The sequence below is a fragment of the Pipistrellus hanaki genome (genome assembly GCF_964339955.1).
Source record: "Pipistrellus hanaki genome assembly, chromosome: 13".
Classification (NCBI taxonomy): Eukaryota; Metazoa; Chordata; class Mammalia; order Chiroptera; family Vespertilionidae; genus Pipistrellus; species Pipistrellus hanaki.
The window spans coordinates 51,982,641-52,002,222 of record NC_140515.1 but is presented as its reverse complement, the minus strand read 5'-3'; the positions used below and the strand labels follow the sequence as shown (position 1 = coordinate 52,002,222).

The 19,582-nt window shown below is 52.3% G+C and overlaps 1 protein-coding gene across 5 annotated transcripts in view; it reads right to left on the bottom strand.

Annotated features, from left to right (window-relative positions):
- The window catches only part of DLEC1 (DLEC1 cilia and flagella associated protein), a 45,928-nt gene that overhangs the window by 19,367 nt on the left and 6,979 nt on the right, over nt 1-19,582 (bottom strand). For 4 of the 5 annotated variants that reach the window (XM_084902776.1, XM_084902778.1, XM_084902777.1 and 1 more), the window contains exons 3-15: nt 15,456-15,566; nt 13,892-14,091; nt 13,480-13,685; nt 12,120-12,198; nt 10,524-10,611; nt 9,705-9,878; nt 8,847-8,983; nt 7,657-7,749; nt 4,274-4,364; nt 3,268-3,430; nt 1,797-1,989; nt 1,068-1,126; nt 317-497 (exon numbers count right to left, since the gene is read on the bottom strand). In XM_084902776.1, coding sequence (XP_084758902.1) covers nt 317-497; nt 1,068-1,126; nt 1,797-1,989; nt 3,268-3,430; nt 4,274-4,364; nt 7,657-7,749; nt 8,847-8,983; nt 9,705-9,878; nt 10,524-10,611; nt 12,120-12,198; nt 13,480-13,685; nt 13,892-14,091; nt 15,456-15,566 — 1,775 coding nt within the window. Of the gene's footprint in view, nt 1-316; nt 498-1,067; nt 1,127-1,796; nt 1,990-3,267; nt 3,431-4,273; nt 4,365-7,656; nt 7,750-8,846; nt 8,984-9,704; nt 9,879-10,523; nt 10,612-12,119; nt 12,199-13,479; nt 13,686-13,891; nt 14,092-15,455; nt 15,567-19,582 lie in introns of those variants that run through there. The other variant, XM_084902780.1, reaches the window with a different exon arrangement.

Below are 19,582 nucleotides of genomic sequence, written 5' to 3'. Positions count from 1 at the left end.
GGACACCCCCCCAGCTCATCCCCACAGCCCGACCCCGCACCGCAGGGTGTGTGGCGCCGGGTCCTGCCGAGGACCCATGAACACAGGAAGGGGCTCCACCGTCCTGCCGCCTGGAGGATGCTGGGGAGCTGGTAGAGGGACAGGAGGCATGGTGTCCGTGCAAACCCAGCAGGTCCTGGGGCCTGGGGCCTGGGGCCTGTCCTCTGAGAGGTGGGAGGCGGCCGCCGTCCACCCGTCCAGCACATTCCCCTCCCCCCACCCACGCCTGGGCAGTGCCATCTGGGCCGCCGGCCGGGGCGGGAGAGCTGTGCCCTACCTTAAAGTCCTTCTTCACGTTCAGGCCGATGTAGTTCTCCCCGGGGATGATGAGGGCGTAGGGCTCCAGGAGGATCTGGAAAGGCTGCACGGAGCCCTTCACCTCGATCTCCAGGGGGATCACGTCGTTCAGGTTGTAGGAGGCGTTTTCCAGGTCCGTGCTCAGCACAGAGCACCGGGAGCTAGGAGCCCACGCAGCCCTGAGCACGGCCCTGCCCGGCCGCTTCTGCCCCAAGTGTTTGGTCTTGTGAGAAGCAAACGATCGCCCGCCCACAGCTCCCAATCCCCCTAGAATCAGGCCCGTCAGCCAGTGCCCTGAACCGGTGACGAATGCCTGTGGCTGCGACAGCGACTCCGCCTGCGGCCTGGGCCAGGGCCACCTCCCCGCTGCCTCCAGGGAGACCGCGGAGCGCCCAGCCGGGGGTCTCCACAGGACGCTGGCTGCAATGCCCACCACGGGCACACCCTTCCCCCCACCACCCAGGGGCCAGCAGCCTGGGTGCCCCCTGGTAACACTGAGCCCGGGGCCCAGCTCTGAGGTTCCAGGGGGGCTGAGGTCTCACAGCGAGCCCAGCGGGCTCTGCTCCCTGCGTGCCGAGGCCACGCCAGGCCTAGTGTGCCAGGGCCAGGCATTCGGGGGAGAAGGGGGGCCAGGTGACTCCTTCACCCCTTCCCGTTACCCTCCCTCGCAGCCCCACGGGGAAGGCAGGCCCCACTCCCCTCCCCTCGACCAGGGCCCGGGCCCTGCTCACCCCTCGAGCTCCGGGACTCCCTCTATCGCCATCTGGAAAACGCTGTGAAAATCCTTCAGCTGCGAGGCAAACACAGCGTGCCCTGGAACCCAGCCGCATGCCAGCCGGGGCTGCCCCAGGAAGGTGCTGCCTCCCTGTGGGGTCCCACCACCGAGGGAAGCGGGGAGGCTGTGGGTATGGCACCCCCTCCCCGCCCAGCTGAGCCTGGGGGGCGGGGAGAAAAGGTTCTCCAGACCCAAACAGGGTGTCCCCGGCACCACCCCCTCCCATGGCAGACAGGGAGGTGGCTGGATGCTGGGCAGAGAGGCAGACCTGCTGACCTCAGCAACGGGTCCCCGAGCGCCCGCCCGTCTTCACACCCACCGCGCGTGCCCTCCCCCAGGAGCTGTTGACCTCGCCCTCGGGAACCTGTGCCTCTCGCTCCCTGGGGGCTGCTGGGGGGCCCACAAGGATGGGGAAGCCTGTGACGGAGCTCATCCTGGAGGACCCGGACTGGGGAATGGAGGCCGGGGCCTGGCTGCAGGCGAGGTGTGTGCAGAGCGGGACCAGGCAAGACGGGCACCTTCACCTCAACTCCGCACACCCTCCTCCGGCCCCCTCTCAGCAAGTGCCAGCCCCCCAGGGTGCTGGGCACCCGGCCAGGCCCCTGGGCGGCTTCGCCGTCCCTGGAGGACGTGCCCAGAGGGTGCCAAGGCCACGACCCCGTCGTGGGTGACCCGACCACTTCACCTGGTGCGGGGAGAAGCTCAGGATGAACTCGTGGTCGGCGTAGGGGCTGAGGATGCCCCGCTCGGGGGTCATGGCGAAGGCCGTCTCCGTGTCGGGGTGGTTCTTGATGCGGTCCGGGCTGTGGGTCTCTCCGGGCATCAGGGCCTGCAGGTTGGGCATCCTGACCTGCCAGTGGAAGGCCAGCTCCACGTGCCTGTGAGGGCATGGACGGTGGGTCCCAGGTCAGGTCCCGATTCTGTCTGGAACAGGTCCTCTCGTCCCTGCCCGGCCTGGCCCCACTCCCCTCCGCCGGGAAATAGCTGGCTCAGCCTCAGCTCCTGCCCGTGGAGGAGCCTGGGGAAGGGGCAGCAGGTGGGTCAGGGAGTCCAAGCTGGAGGCCCCCTAAGAAAGTCCCCCCCCCCCCCAGCAGCTGGAGGTTAGGGCCCCAGGGACTCTGGACACGGCACACACAGTGAGGCATGCTTCAACCACTGAGCTGCGGGGCTCTTGACGCCCCCAGATCTCAGGACAGTGTCATCAGCGTCTCCCACCACATTGACCCTCCACCCCGTCCTCCACCTCTCCAGCTATGGCCTCCCAGGACTGCTCTGGCCAAAGACATATGCCCACTGGCTGCCAGGAGCGGCGAGAACTCCATGGACGTGGGAGGGGTGGGACTCGGGGTGCTGCTGGCAGCAGTTGGCAGTGGGAGGGTGGCAGCCGGGTGACAAAGGCCTGTGTAAGGCCGGGCTGGGTCACCAGGCAGCCTGACTGGGAGGCTCCGAGAGGTCTGTCCTGGTGCAATGGCAGCGAGCACTGAACCCACGGCCGATGTCTGACCCTGGGACTGGGACGGCTCCCCCTCCTGGGCGGGCAGGAAAGCTCTGGAGCCCCTCTCCTGGCTGAGGATGGGCCCGGATGATCAATGCTGCCCCATATAGCTTCCTGGAGTGATGGAAATCTATCTGCACTGTCCAGTATGAAGCTACCAACTACCAGTGTGGCTGGTACTTAAAATGTGGCTGGTGCCAATGAAGAAGTGAGGGGCTTTTTTTTGTTTTGTTTTTAATATATATTTTTATTGATTTCAGAGAGGAAGGGAGAGAGATATAGAAAATCATAATAATGAGAGGGAATCATTGATCAGCTGCCCCTGCATGCCCCTTACTGGGGATTGAGCGTGCAACCCAGGCATGTGCCCTTGGCTGGAGTCGAACCTGAGACCCTTCAGTTCATAGGCTGATATTCTATCCACTGAGCCAAACCAGCCAGGGCAAGAAGTGAGTTTTTAACTTTCTGGAATGCTCATTGATTTCCACTGAAAGAGCCACAGAAGCGAGTGGCTATCGTGATGGGCAGCACACCCGGATCCTTCCATTCTGTGCCCAGTCTGCTCCCTGGCCCCTGGATTATGGATGGAAGGAAGCTCTTGGGGCCTGGTGAAGAAGGAGAAGGGGTGTGCACTGGGGGGCTGAGCACAGGGGTCACTCACGTAGCATTTCTAATAAGCAGCTGTTTCCTCGCTGTGGACTGAAGGTTTTCAGGCTCAAAGCGTATGAAGTGCTGGGCTGTTAAGTCCGTAAGCTCTCCAGGGTCCGGCTTACTTTTCTCACCAGAAATATAGATCAGCTCCAAAGCAACCAGCTGCCCCATTCCTAACGAGATAGGGTGGCGATGTTTCGTTAGGGCTGAAACCAGGGCTCTCTGGCCAAAGGCTGCCGCGGGACCCATGCTACCATCCACATGCAACTTGGTCATGACCCCGGGGATTGTACACAAGAGGAGGGCTGGGGGCCATTAACACATAGATTCACATCCCCACGTCTTCCAGACCAAAAGGAGGTGAGTCTCATAACCAAGCACGATGCAGACACTCAATTAGTGCTTACTGAATGAAATTGGATGGATGGATGGACAAACAGATGATGGACAGATGGAAGGAAAAAAGGAAGGAAATAAAGGTTGGTGGAAAAAGGTTGGATGGAAGAAAGGAAGGACAGACAGATGGGAGGGAGGGAGAGAGAAAGGAGAGAAGGATAGATAGGTGGATGGATGAACAGATGATGGACAGATGGAAGGAAGGAAGGTTGGATGGAAGGGAGGGAGAGAGAAAGGAAGGAAGGAAAGATAGATAGATGGATGAATGAATGGATGGATGGAAGGAGGGGAGGAACAAGGGCATCTTGAAATTCAGCAGGATGCCCCTCTAACCCTACAGGAACATGGTGGTGCATCTGGGTTGCTTGTATGGGAATCACTGGTAATTCCCCAGGAGATTAAGGTGAGTTTCAAAGTCAACAATGAAAGATCTCGCCCAGGTTTCCATCTGTCTCTCACTAGAAGGCTCCTTGGGACTGTCCTGAAGGCCACACTGGCTTTCGTCTCCAAGGTCTGACCAGAGCGAGAGGCCCCAAACTAGACCCTGGTGCATGGAGGGTGCAGCAGCCCTCACAGCGTCCCCTGATGCCCCCACCCCACCCTGGGCACACACAACCCACCTGACGTCACCATCTCCCTTATCTGGCAGTTGTCGCATATGACTATGAAGGTCTGCTCCGCCTTTCCAAAGCTCGTTGGGAGAAACCAGACCTGGGGGAGGCACGGTGTCCTGTTACCTCCCAGCAAGGGGCTTCCCCCACCTTCCAGGCTCCTCTGCTCTGACACGCGCCCCATCTTTGCTCTCCACTTTTGCTGCCCATCCCGTCGCTCCCCCCTCCTACCTAAGGCCAGGGGTTTCAGCTGCTGCTCCACCCCAGAGTAAGGTCAAAGGGACATGAAGAGCAAGTTCACAGGTACCAACACACAAATGACCACATGTTGAACCTTACTCAAAATGTAAATGAGCCCTGACCGGTTTGGCTCAGTGGATAGAGCGTCGGCCTGTGGACGGAAGGGTCCCAGGTTTGATTCCGGTTAAGGGCATGTATCTTGGTTGTGGGCACATCCCCAGTAGTGGGTGTGCAAGAGACAGCTGATGGGATGTTTCTCTCTCATCCGTGTTTCTAACTCTCTATCCCTCTCTCTTCCTCTCTGTAAAAAAAAAAAAAAAAAAAAAAAAAAAAAAAAAAAAAATCAATAAAATATATATTTTAAAAATGTAAATGAAAACCACCCAGGAGAAGAGGTTTTCACTCTTCGGAGTGGCAGAGAGCAGGACGTTAGCTCTCACCAATGCCGTGATATGATATCTTGCTTTTCTTCCATGTAATCTACAGGGACAGGGGAGGATTGGTTGGAAGAGGTGGAGAACGTGTGCAGTAAGGCTCGCCAAGAGCTCACACACACGAAAGCTGGGAAGTGAGTACACTGTATGTGTTTTAAAACGTCCAAGCCCGGCTTGGTTGTGTGGCTCAGTTGGTTAAGCGCACCAGTTCCCCTGTTCAGTTCCTGGACAGGACACGAGCCTGGATTGCAGGTTTGGTCCCCAGTAGGGGGTGCGCAGGAGGCAGCTGATTGATGTTACTCTCTCATGGATGTTTCTCTTTCTCCCTCTCCTTTCCTCTCTTTGAAATAAAGAAAAACATATTAAAAAAACACACACACCCTAAAAATATCCAAGATAACAGTTAAAAATATTTGGGTAGCGTACTGTATTGGCAAAAGTGTGAGGAAATAGACACCTTCCCATGTTGTTGTTGGAAGTATAATTAGTACCGTCCACACAGTGGGGATTTGGTATATATCACAATTATGAGCAGAGACTCTTTGGTCAGCACCTCCACTCCAAAGACTGTATCCTGCAGGCAGGCTCCTATTTGCCCAGACTGATGTATGCATAAGTTATGTGCAAAAATAGCCAGAGATCAGAAAAAATTCTTCATGGTCATCAGTAGGGAACAGCTGAACTGAACTGTGATTCATTCACACAGTGGAATACTATCCTATCTAATAAAAGAGAAACATGCAAATCGACCATACCTCTGCCATGCCCACAAGCCATGCCCACCAGCCAATCAGGAGCAAATATGCAAAATGACCCAACCGAGATGGTGGTTAATTTGCATATCCAGGTGCAGACCGAAGACTGAAGACAGCATAGAAGGAAGCCAAGAGCTGCAGAAGGGAACAAAGCTGCAGAGAAGCAAGCAAGCGGGTGGTGGAGAAGGGAGGGAAGCAGGTGGGGCGGCAGAGGTGGCTGCAAGAAACCCTATTCTTGCAGGAATTTTCCTGCAACAGGCCTCTAGTGCAACTATAAGAAAATAAAGGTGATTTCTAAGAGACACCATCAAGTGGAAAACACACAGTACAGAACAGGGGACAGAGTGGGCAGCTATTTGTCTGAAAGAAAATGGAAACAAAGGAGAGAAAGAGCGTATGAATCTGCTTGCTTAGGCATCACCTGTCTCAGGAAGAGCACCCAGAAACTGGGGAAGCATTCGGCCTCTGGGTGGCTGAGGAGCTGGGGTGAAAGGGAGCAGTTCACTGTTTATCTGTTTGTATCTTTTGAATTTTTAAGTGTGAATTTACTTCTTAACTGGAAATATGAATAAATTTTAAAACAAAAAGACCCCCAAACAACCAATAAACAAAATGCAGGAATGCAGCCAGGCCAGCGTGACTCAGCGGTTGAGCGTTGACCTATGAACCAGGAGGTCACGTTTGATTCCATTCCTGGTCAGGGAACATGCAAGCTTGATCCCCAGTAGGAGGTGTACAGGAGGCAGCCGATCAATGATTCTCTCTCATCATTGATGTTCCTATCTCTCTCTCCCTCTTCCTTCCTCTCTGAAATCAATAAAAATATACTTTTTAAAAAATACATAAGAAATGGCTGAAACCGGTTTGGCTCAGTGGTAGAGCGTCGGCCTGCGGACTGAAAGGTCCCGGGTTCAATTCCGGTCAAGGGCATGTACATTGGTTGCGGGCACATCCCCCTGTGGGGGGTGTGCAGGAGGCAGCTGGTCGATGTTTCTCTCTCATTGATGTTTCTGGCTCTCTATCTCTCACCCTTCCTCTCTGTAAAAAATCAATAAAATATATTTTAAAAAAATACATAAGGAATGCAAAGGGAAAAAAACCCTCTGATGACTCCCTCACTCCCTGCCCCACAGACTCCTATTGAGTCCCTCTTCCTTTTCCTGGGGATCATAGGAAGATGGGATGAGGGGGCCATCCTGGCCAGCTCAGAGGTGACCAGTCCCAGTTTCTTAAAGCCACAGTGAGGCTCTGACAAGACCTGGGCTACGCCAAGAGGATTCAGCCCGCCTCTCAGCAGTAGACAAAGACTGATAAGGCCATACTATGCACCTGAGTTGGGGAGGGAGACAGGGACAGGAAGGCCTCCCATTTCTCAATGGCTCTTCTGGGGAACCAATGAGCAGGTGTGATGAGCAGAAGGGAGCCCTTAAAGGTGCCGGTTTGGGACGGAGAAGCCCACAGCCAGGGAGGACAGACTCTGAGAGCTTCTGCAGAGGCTCAGAGTAACGCCTAAGGAAGGCGAGTCTTGCTGACTATATAACTGAGGATGAAACAGGAAAGAGAGAACCAGGTACCACCTAGGGGGGAGTGGGGAGGGGTCCAAGAGAGACTGAAGAACCGTGGGAAGATCCTGGAGGCAGCTTGGATGCTGGCGAAAGTGACTGCCAGGCTGACAGTGCGGACAAGCAATGCTCTGGTGTCATGGCGCAGAAGGTGTCTAGGGCTTTCTGCACTGGATTTGGGAGAGAGGCCATAAGACAGTCAAGGGATACCTCCCCCCTGACCCCCCAGAATGCAAGGACATGGTCCTCCAAGGAAACCACTAAGGCTGGGACCTGGGGTGGGAGTGGGAGTTTGGGTCCTGAGAACACAGAGATGATGGAATCATGCGAGCCGGTGAAGAAATAGCCAGGACCAGCTGTTCAGAAAGGAAATAAATACACGCCCAGGTCTAGTCACCCACCTCCATTAGGAGCTCCTGCTCCGGAGCCAGCTCGAATGCCGAAGGCACGATCCCAAAGGGAGGCTGCTCAACGAGGCCCAAGGTTGCGATGGCCTGGAAGAGAAGCAGCTTAGCCCTGGCCGGTTTGGCTCAGTAGATAAGAGTATCGGCCTGCGGACTGAAGGGTCCCAGGTTCGATTCCGGCCAAGGGCACATGCCCGGGTTGTGGGATTGATCCCCAATAGGGGGCATGCAGGAGTCAGCCGATAAATGATTCTCTCTAATCATTGATGTTTCTATTCTCTACCCCTCTCCCTTCCTTTCTGAAATCAATAAATAAATATATTTAAAAAAGAAAGAAAAGAAATGCAGCTTACACAACAGCTGTGGGAGGAACTGAAAAACCCAGTGTCCAGACTGCACACTTCTCTCCTCCAAACATCTGTTTAGCAAGGGGAAGGATCTCAAGGATCAACGGGTCCCTTGTGAATGAGAAACCAGATGAGCCGAAACTGGTTTGGCTCAGTGGACAGAGCGTCGGTCTGCAGACTGAAAGGTCTCAAGTTTGATTCCAGTCAAGGGCATGTACCTTGATTGCAGGCACATCCCCAGTGGGGGATATGCAGGAGGCAGCTGTTCGATGTTTCTCTCTCATCCATGTTTCTATCTCTCTCCCCCTCTCTCTTCCTCTCTGTAAAACATCAATAAAATACATTAAAAAAAAAAAAAATCAGTGCCGAAACCGGTTTGGCTCAGTGGTAGAGCATCGGTCTGCGGACTGAAAGGTCCCGGGTTCGATTCCAGTCAAGGGCATGTACCTCGGTTGCGGGCATATCCCCAATAGGGGGTATGCAAGAGGCAGCTGATCGATGACTCTCTCTCATCGATGTTTCTAACTCTCTCTATCCCTCTCCCTTCCTCTCTGTAAAAAATCAATAAAATATATTAAAAAAAAAAAAAATCAGTGACCGTGAGCCAGGACACGGGAGGTGATACAACATGCCCTGGGTCACGTGCGTGTGAGTGGCACAGCCAGAGCCACAGCCCCGGTCTCCATGCACGCTGACCCCCCGTTCGGACGTGGCAGCGGGAGAGAGCGGCTGTACAATCCCATTTTCTGTGTGCTCCCCACCGTGGGTGCACGAGCCCCTCCCGCGGTCACTTCCTCGGATGGGTTTGTTCTCTGCCCGGCCGCGTCCGCCATCACTCACCCTGAAACTGGTGGGCGGCCAGCACTTCTTGGGGATCACACAGAACTTGGCGGCGCTGAAGCCCACGTTTCTGCAGAGGAACGTGCTCACCTTCATATCCCCGACGAGGCAGTAACCGCAGTTCAGCACCGGCGACACTGCAGCCACAGGGGAGACACATGTGCAAGGGCCCGGCCCTGGGAGTGGGCCCTGCCGCCATGGTCCTCCCGGGGCCCAGCCGGGGTTCAGAGCACGGTCCCCCGCCCGGCTCCCCGATCAGAGAGGGTGCATGGGGACTAGGCCCTGACCCCTGCTCCCACTCCTGGCCTGAACAGCAGGGTCAGCACCCACTGTGACCTCAGACCTCGGCCAGGGCCACCCGCACGGCCCTGGGGGTTATGGTCACAGTCCCACTTCCAGCCTGTACCCAGCCGAAAAGGCTTGTGAGGGAGGGAGCCCCGCCAAAGTCTGCTTTCCTGAAGAACCCTCCCCCCACTCCCTTCCCCCCGCCCCCCAGCCCCGCAGGCAACATCCCCGCAAGGCTCATGGCTCCTTCCGGGCCTCAGTGTGGCCAGGCCTGCTCAGGGGTGTCCTGGAGCCGGGGAAGCCCAGGCTGGGTTAGCTGGGCTGCGGCCTCCTCCCCTGCTGTCTGATGCCCGCAGCCTCCACTGGGAAGCGGGACAATCTGGGACCCACGCTTGGGAGACTGTCGACGCGGCTGGCAGGTCCCTCCTCTGCGCCCAGAAGGCCCTGCCAAGCTGAGTGCTGCCAAGAAGGGCCCAGGAGCCAGCAGTCCTTGTAGGGACTCTCCAACCCTGACCCAATCCCCGGGGGCGGAGGGGTGGGGATGGGGTGGGGGAGAGCAGGGCGCACACTCACGCGTCAGCACCGGGGGCGGCCTCCGGGCCTGCAGGGGGACCAGGAGCGGGTGGGCTGACTGGGTCTCAACCCAGATAAAATCATCGAAGTCCCCCAGGCAGTCGGGGAAAAACTGGACGACGTACTGGCAGATCATTCCAGGAGCCACCATCCCACCGTCTCCGGGGAACATTCCTGTAGGTGACAAAAGCGACAGCTGAGGGTCTGGGGACCAGGGCTTGGGCTGATGGGATTCACACAGTGGGCAACCAGAAGGACGGACAGGGCAGACCCTCCACTGCTGGGGCTGCTCTGTGAGCAAATGCCCCCGGGCCAAGGCCAGGCCACCAGGTGTGTGTGTGGTGGTGGGGAGGCGGGGGGGGGGGGGGGGGGGGAGGGTGTCGTCAGGCTGCAAGGGCGGGGACCCAGCTCAAAATGCCAGGGTGTGGCAAGTGACAGGGCCCATCCACAAGGGTTAGGGGACGCCCTGCCCTCCCTGTGGCTGAGCATTTATTTCTGTGGGCATCAGAGAGCCCCTTAAGATTCCTGAGCTGAATAAGGACAAGCTGTGTCTTGAGAAATATATTGTGACATGGGACGCTTGTGCTGGTGCAAGCGACAGCGTGAAGGGTGAGGGGAGGGCAGGACAAGGGCCTGGAGGGAGGCGGTGGGAGAAGGAGCCGTCAGGATTCGGAGACCCCACAGGAGGGAACAGCAGGCAGGTGTCCAGCAGAGGGCGAGCGGCTCCCAGGGACTGCTCACGGCCCAGCTCAGGACACAGACCAGGAGTCACACCGGACAGAACTGGGTGTCGTCTAGACAGCGGCCTGCCGTGCTCACCCAATCCCAGGGAGAAGTACGGGGTTGAGGGCGGGATGACGCGCAGGTAGCGGCTGGTCGAGGTGGTGTTCTGCAGGGAGACGACCATCTGTGCGGAGGCAAAGGCAGCTCTCTGAGGGCCTACTGTAGGGGTGTCGAACTCAATCAGAGAAGGGGCCAAAATCTAAAATCCAGCCTAAATCGCGGGCCGAATGGTTTACTGAACAGTCATAAACTGACAATGTCATAAACTGACAGCGGAGTGCAGTGATGACAGCGCGGTGCGGGCCACATTGCAAGGTCTGGCGGGCTGGATTTGGCCCGCGGGCCTTGTGTTTGACATATGTGGCCTACTGTGTGCAGGCACCAATAATGAGATGGTGACACGAACCTAGAAATACATCTTGCCCTTGTTGGGCTTACTTACAGCCTAGTGGGAAAGATCAAAATAAAACTGTGCCACCGAAGAGCCAATGGTACAGAAAGAGGCTGCCATGGGGAGATCTAATCCCATCAGGAGAGGGCAGGGTGGTCTTCCAGACAAGTGACAGCTAAGCAAGCAGCAAGGGATGAGCAGCAGGCACGGCCGGACCAGAGGGAGGACTGCTCCAGCGGTCGGCTCCTCTCACCACAGGCGCCCGCAGCCGGCGCCTTCCAGCTTTCGAGCTATCTTTTGTAGGGTCCCTGGCAGCTCCCCCTTCGCCTTATCACTCCCCAACGAAAATTATTTTATCTCTCTTTCTCTGAGTCTTTGCCAACTTCCCCAACTGTCTCTGAAATGTGATAACCAGACACAAAAGTCCCTAAGATAACATAGAACTAACAAGTTCAAGAGGAAAGTGAAATGATTTAAATTTACTAAAATATAAATAAAATTAAAAGAAGGGAGAAATAAGAGATATTTTAACCAGATGCAATATTTGAATTCTGATTCAAAGAAACCAACTGTAAACTGACTTTCTAAAAACAAAACAAATGGAGGAAAATCAAACATGGGTGGGTTTTAGTTGATATTAAGGAACCATCATTAATGTTGCTGGCTGTGATAACGGTTATCATTATTTTTTTTTAAAGTTCTTAACTGTTAGAGATACTGAAGTATTAACTGAAGAATGACATGATGTCTAGGCTTTTCTTTAAAATATTCCAACGTACGCATGTATGTTCCCCCCCCCCCCCCCCCCCCAAACACACACACGAGGAAATTGTGGGGTAACAGATGAAACCACATTTGCAGACTGGAGTTAACTATTGGGTGGTGGGCACACAGCGTTCATTATAGTCTTTTCCTGTTCTTGTGTATGGTTTTAGAATTTCATAATAAAAGCTTTTAAAAAATAAGGAAGCAGCTGAAACCGGGTTGGCTCAATGGATAGAGCGTCGGCTTAGGGACTGAAAGGTCCCGGATTTGATTCCGGTCAAGGGCATGTACCTTGGTTGCAGGCACATCCCCAGTAGGGGGTGTGCAAGAGGCAGCTGATCGATGACTCTCTCTCATCGATGTTTCTAACTCTCTATCTCTCTCCCTTCCTCTCTGTACAAAATCAATAAAATATATTTAAAAAAAAAATAAGGAAGCGGATGGGAGTCGGATACAGCAAGAAATAAGATTTCTACCTCATAAACTGATCCAATTTCATAATCTGTGAAAAAGACGACTGGTGGGTTAGCGATGAACACCGGCACATCAGCGGAGCTGCGGGCAGGCAGAGGGGGGAGAAAGGCTGTCAGTCTCATCCACATGGTGCAATGCCGCAGTGACTGATTCGTGTAAAATAAATACATCGGAGCCAGCACAGAGATTCACAACATGCCATTGGCTGGTTTCTGTTGTTGGTAAAGCAGGCTACAAAATAATTTCACAGCATCATTGAATCTCTGTAAAACTATTTATAGCTAGATACCTATGTCATTTTCAGTATGCCTGGGGGGAAACTCTGCATGCTTAAACACCAATGTTAACTGGGATTTTAATATAGTCCTCTTTCCCAATTTTTCTTAATAAAAAGATATTATTTGTCTAATAAAGAAAGGTTAATAGTTTCAAGTCCATTAAGATTATTAACTCAAGAAGCAACTCATTTTCTTCTTAAGAAAGATTATGGCTAAAGGCACTCTCTTATAGAAAAATCACAATTTGTACTAATTATTTGTGATTAATCACATTTTCAACATTTGTATTATCTAAGACACATGAACCCCAACGGAGGGAGCACGTGGCTGTGGGGATTCCTCCCTCTGGACTCAGACTGTCCAGATGTTGGCGGGCGAACACTGAGCCCTCTTCCTCAAGACCCTGGCAGGTCAGAAAAGCGCAAACCCAGGACCCTGGGGACACCCAAAGGCCACGTCTTCGGAGAGCCCTGAAGCCCTGCTCTGTTCCAATAAGGATACCCTGTCCCCCTGCAAAAGTCTAGGATCCTTCAGACCAGACGGGACCTTCCGGGTTTTACTCGAAAGCAGCGATTTTCAACTCAGGGCACACACAAACTAACTACTAAAACTCTGCACACACCAAAAATTAGATGTTTTTCCATCTGACAAAAAAAAAAAAAGAAGAAGAAGAAGAAAGAAAAAAGGTATAATTTTGATTCATTCACACAGGACAGATATGGTTGGGTTGGCTGTGGTCATTCTTTGATTTGACAGCCTAAGGCCGTGGTCGGCAAACTGCAGCTCGCAAGCCACATGCAGCTCTTTGGCCCCTTGAGTGTGGCTCTTCCACAAAATACCACGGCCTGGGCGAGTCTATTTTGAAGAAGTGGCATTAGAAGAAGTTTACGTTTAAAAAATGTGGCTCTCAAAAGACATTTCAGTCGTTGTACTGCTGGTATTTGGCTCTGTGGACTAAAGAGTTTGCCGACCACTGGGCTAGGGGAAGAGAGGTCGGTGGCCTTGGCTAAATAGTCAGGCAGCGCATGCTGTGAACATTCTTACGGTTAGGTTTTCTGAGAATGTGAGTCGGGGAAAGACACACCTCAGCTCTCCGCTGTGGGGTTCGCCCTCCTTCCTGGGAGGGAAGATGAGGGACTTGCCTCCACGCTGCGTGTTGGGAGGGAAGAAGCGAGGGTTTCTCAGGAAGCAGGTCCGATTCTCCATCCTGGTGAGGAGGAGCCGCTCCAGTTTCCTCTGGGGCATGCGCAGGTGGTTCATCCAGCTCTTGTTCTTCGGGGGACTCGCTATCTTTGAACCACAAACAGAGCAGAGTCAGTGCCAGCCAGAGGGATGTGTGTGTTGACATCATGGCAACTGCATGACCCCACGGATGGCCGAGGCCGCCTCTCCTCTCTACTCGGCTGTGGACTGAGCACAGCATCCTGCGTCCCTGGAGCTCCTCGCCCTCTCCTACCCCCATCCCCCCACCCCTGCGCCCAGGCTTCAGCCCTCACCTTGGCAGGTTCTGTGGTCCTGCTTTTGGCCTTCAAATGGGAGACCCAGGTCAGGCTGTCCATGGTGTAGTCGGACTCTTCTTCATCCTTCCTGCGAATCTTCCTGCACCCAGCTTCGGGCTTCTTAGCCGGCTCTTTCTTCGGGGTGGCATGCTTCTCACAACTGAAGGTCAGCTTCAAATACCCCGGCTCGCGGTCGCCTATGGCACAGAGGAAGCCAACTGAGTGACCGCGCCAAGGTGAGGGGCGGGGCGTTTCTCCGGTGGCTGAATAGACCACCCGATGCTTTGCCCTAAACGTTCACGTTTCCTACCAGGTGCACCTGCTCTTCAGCGTACAGGGGACTCCTGGGCCGTATTTTACGTCCCTGATGGCCGAGGACTTGAGTGGTAAAATGTCTGTTGTGGAACGTGAGGGGGCCACGGTCACCCACACACGCATGTCCACATACCCCCTAGAAGAGCATGCTTCTTAGACGCTCACACAAGAGTCAATGTTAGTATTGGCTTCTTATACCTTTAAGAACATCCCCGAAAGGTTAAATGAGAACATCCACTGCTAGCAAGAAGGCAGTGAAACTGGTACCACAGCACATTCCTTAGCACAATGCCTGATAAGACCTCTATACTCGTTAACTCCCTCCTCCTCTACCTGCATCAGACAGCGGGTGTCCAACTAACTTTAAAGGACGGACTTGATTCTGGCCTTAAGTCTCTGTGCAGCTCAGTCCGCCTGTGGACTCTTCCCGCATCAGCACTCTCAGCTCCCTGGTCCCAGTCTTCCCACCTCAAATGCCCTCTCAGCTCCAAAGCCCCAGAGATCAGCAGTGAGTCTCACAGACCAGGGCTGCTGGAGAGCCTGCCCCCAGGAGGCCATCCTGAGGTTTGGCCACAAAATCCAAACAGTGGCTCTCCCCAAAGCTACCTCCTTGCTTAAGCCCACCACCCAGGTTCCCACCCCATTCACTTTCAGAAGATTGTACCTCCTACATCACAAGAAACTAGCTCAATCTCTCTCTCCCTCTCACTCTCCCCCTCTCCCCCTCTCCCTCTCTCTCTCTCTTTCTCTCTCTCTCTCTCTCTCTCTCTCTCTCTCACACACACACACACACACACACACACGCTCATCCTTCTCTGCCTTCCTGCCCAACCTTCCCCCATACTCAGAGGGAGAAAAGGTGTTCCGGTCCTGTGTGGGATAGGGGAAAACCCCTGGGGCCATGCTCAGATTCCATCACGAACTTGCTCCCTTGCTTACCTATGTCTCACTGAAACACACATGGTTTTTGTATTTGATTTTTGTAGTATGATGCATTCAAATACATTTCTAACCGTGTTTTCCACCTCTTGGCATCGGGGAGCTAACCAGAGCGCGCTATTCCACATCGAAGAGCTGAGCCTTTTGCCTTGCATGTGCCGAGCGGCATGCTCAGACCTGACCCTCCCAATGGTCACCATCAAAATTAAAGAAAACGGGGGGCGCAGAACCGTGTGAACGAGGAAAGGGCAGCCAAGATGGTCCCGGTACCGACGGGCTTCGCTGGGACCGCGGCAGAGGCCCTTACCTTTAGGCGCGGGGGAGAAGGGCACTGGGTCGCTGTAGTAATCGTTGGGGCAGATCAGATGATACTTCTGGAGCAGCTTGTTGTCCACGCACCATCGGAAGATGGTATTCACTGAGTGGAAGGGAGCAAGGATGAGGGTGGTTCAAGCCAGACTGCCGCTGGAGAAGCTGCCCCCAAGCTCCCCTCATCCCCTGAGCATAACCATCTAAGCCTAACCCTAGCCCACGACTTTCTCAGGACCCCGTGGTGATTCTGAGATTGAAGAAACAAATCAGCAAGTTCACCGGCCACGTAGAAGAGGACAACATCGGGCGGGGCTGTGTTGTGATATGGTTTGAGCTAAAACATTGCTGCTGACAGAGAGGCCTGTAACAAAACAGCCCTAAGAGAAGTGTGGCAGAGTGAATAAAGGGCCGCAGTTCTTCATTGCTCCCGTAGCCACATCCTTTGCCAGGCGGCTCCTGCTACCCTAGGCAGAGCTCACTTCGCCCTTGACTTTGGTCACACAATGGATGTGATTTGCTGATGAGATGTCGCCTGAGTTTTGAAATGTGCTTGGACAGCTGAGCTTTCTCCCTGGTGCGTTTTTGCCAGCATCATGAGAAGAGCTTCCCTGCCCCTTCATTTTGGACCCCAGCCTGAATCCACGTGGAGCAGACCTGAGCCCAATGTGCAGCCAGACCCACAGCTGGAAGCCTGTCCAGCCGACCAAGTCCAACGTAGACCATCTAACCCCCAGCTGACCCCTGGACACATGAGAGAGAAAATCTCATTTAACAGAGTGGGGAGTCAATGATTAATATTTCTTGTTGATGAGTCAAAGAAATAGTATTCAAGACATCTTATTCAGAGAACAGAAGAATTAAAGCTAGCAATGGCGACCTTTAGCAAATGGATTGAGGTTTAAAGAGGGGAGATGGTCCTAACTGGTTTGGCTCAGTGGATAGAGCGTCAGCCTGCAGACTCAAGGGTCCCAGGTTCGATTCCGGTCAAAAGCATGTACCTTGGTTGCGGGCACATCCCTAGTGGGGGGTGTGCAGGAGGCAGCTGATCGTGTTTCTCTCTCATCGATGTTTCTTACTCTCTCTCTCCCTTCCTCCCTGTAAAAAAAAAAAAAAAAAAAAAAAAAAAAATCAATAAAATATATATATTTTTTAATATATAAAAAGAGGTGAGGTAGAGCATTTTTTCCAATGGACTTTATTTTTAGAGCAGTTTTAGGTTCTCAGCAAAACTGAGAACGTACAATGATTTCCCATGTACTCTGTCTACCCTCCCACCCCCCACCCCCCCCCCACACACACACACATACATAGCCTCCCCATTATCAGAGGCCGCCACCAAAGTGGTGCATTTGTTACAACTGACACGTCATTATCACCCAAGGCCTGCAGTTTACACTATGGCTCACTCTGCATGCTGTACATGCTAAGGGGTTGGACAAATGTGAAGTGACATTCATTTTATATTTCACTAGAAGCTTTCCTAAATTACTTCATTTTCTTAAACCATGTATAGTAATACATTGCTAAAAAAAAAAAAAAAAATATGGAATAGATAGGTTGAGTGGAAGATTTGGAAGTCTTCAAACTTTGTTGCTTGCTCCATGAACCAACATGGTGCTTTTAAGTGACCTCCCTTTTGGAGGGTCCTATAACCAAGGGTAGAGGAGAGACAAGTGAAGAATACATCATGAGATCAGATGTTGTTTGGGGATTTTGAGATTTCGTTTAGTCACTGGAATAGTCAGGGTTCAATCAGGAAAACAGAAACTGCTCTTCGTGACTCGTGTATTAAGGGTTGGTTTGAAGGCAGGGGATTATGGAATGGGAGAGAAAAAGTCAGGGAACCGTCATTAGCAAGTTCAGCCAGCAGCCCTGAGGCTGGGGGTTCTTGAGGAGTTACCCAGAAGCTATTGTGAAATTCATGGCAGCTCAGTCACCTGCCTGCTACTGCTGCTTCTTATTTAAAAAAAAAAAAAAAAATTATATATATATATATATATATATATATATATATATATATATATATATATATTATTGATTTTTTTACAGAGAGGAAGGGAGAGAGATAGAGAGTCAGAAACATTGATCAGCTGCCTCCTGCACACCCCCTACTGGGGATGTGCCTGCAACCAAGGTACATGCCCTTGACCAGAATCGAACCTGGGACCTTTCAGTCCGCAGGCCGATGCTCTATCCACTGAGCCAAACCGGTTTTGGTGCTGCTGCTTCTTGAGAACAGTGGTCTCCCCTTGCAAAACTCACCAAGGGAGAACTTTAAAAGTTTTTGAAGGAAGGGAGGAGAAACCAAAATGGTGGCGTAGGTGAGCAACTGGTCTGCCGCTCCCACAACAATTTAAAAATTAAAACTAATATGAAGGACATCTATCATCCAAAACCCCGGGAAGGAGGCACTAGGTAACTAGTCAACAATTAACATGATAATAAGAGCAATGAGGGACCGATGGGGCTCTTAAAATGTGACCAGCTGGAGAAATGGAAGAATGGCAGGCCTGGAGCAGCCAGGCCTGGAGCAGCCAGGCCTGGAGCAGCCAGGCCCGGAGCAGCCAGGCCCGGAGCAGCCAGGCCCGGAGTGTTGTGGGGTCGAACCCTGGGATCAAAATGAAAGGAAAGGAAAGAAGGAGCAATACAGCCAATTCGGGTGCCAGAGTGTTATGTCCGTCATCACAATGGACTCAGAGAAGCTCCTATGTCCCTTCACCCAAAAGGACTGAGAGTTGCCCAGACGACAGCAAAGTGGGAGAAGAAAACTGAAAGCTACACAAGGGACTGAGGTGCCAACATGGAGTCATCTGAAGAAATTAAAGACTGAAGTGGAAGCTACTTCTTTAATCATGTTCCTGCTCATGCTAGCATCTGTTAGCTTCCCGTCTTCTGCAAAGTCTTGTGCAGCAAGTCCAAGGACTCTGAGTAAATCTACACCAGCAACAAAAGAGACTCATTTAGTAGCTAAAAATATTAATAAGTCCATAATTCTGATTTCTCATTTTGTTGTTTTGCATTGGCATTGTTGTTATTACTTAATAGCCAGAGTTTTGCTCTTGACATTCAAGTTTTGAAAATAACATGTATGTAATTTAGTTTTTGTATTGGCATTGTTTGCAATTGTTTTTAATTTTAGAGCCCTATTATTAATGTTTAAATTTTATTTTAATTAGTAAAAAAGGGTGAGATATAGAGAGCTGCCTGAGAAGGCACAGGGACATTATTTTAATTCTTATCAGCTGAGCCCAAGGGCACTGGCAGAATCCTCTTATCAGAAGATTTCTTAATCCATGTGCTTGGAATGAGGAACAAATAGGACCTTGACTCACCCAGGTCTCGATATGCTAAATCTTGTACCAAAAAATAGGGAGCTTACCCAGATTTTGATGAATAGGATCTGGGCACACCCGAAACTCCTTTTGACCTTAAACTCCCCTTTGGAAGCCGATAAAAAATAAATAAATAAATAAATAAATAAATAAATAAAAGTTTTTGAAGGAAGTATATGAAAATATTTTTATGACCTCAGTCAATGGAAGTTATGTCTTTGAAAGGACATAAATAGCTCATACCACAAAGAAAAAAAATGAATACATTCATTTTAAATTCCTGTTCAGTAAAGAACAGTATTAAAAATAAAATAAAAAAGCACAAACAAAAAAGAACAAACAAAAAAAAAAACTCACCAAGGGCCTCTCACCTTTGGGAAAAGGCTCATTCTGGGAAGTGCACCCCCTCCTTTCAACACAGAGACCTCAGCAGGGAGTGGCAGTAAGGCCAAGTTGGCACAATCTAGCCCAGTTCTCAAAGGCTTTGGTGATGGTGTATTTGAAACATCATGAGTTCAAACTTCATGCAAAATGCAAAGACCACGTGGGAAGAAGATGTACCCTCTCCCTTCTGATACTGTTGCCTCCACAGTCCTCCTCCGGGGCGTGGGGGGCTGGGTGTTGGGTCTACGAAGCAGGGAGCAGTTTATCTGAATCTTGGAAAGTCTCTCTCCTGGCCGGGCCTGGATTATGTACCAGGCGAGCCTTGGGGAGCCCTGCACCAGCCTTGTGGCCATCTTCCTTGACCTGGGCAGGGTGGGCCTCCTGCACTGACAGCAGGCTCTGTAAG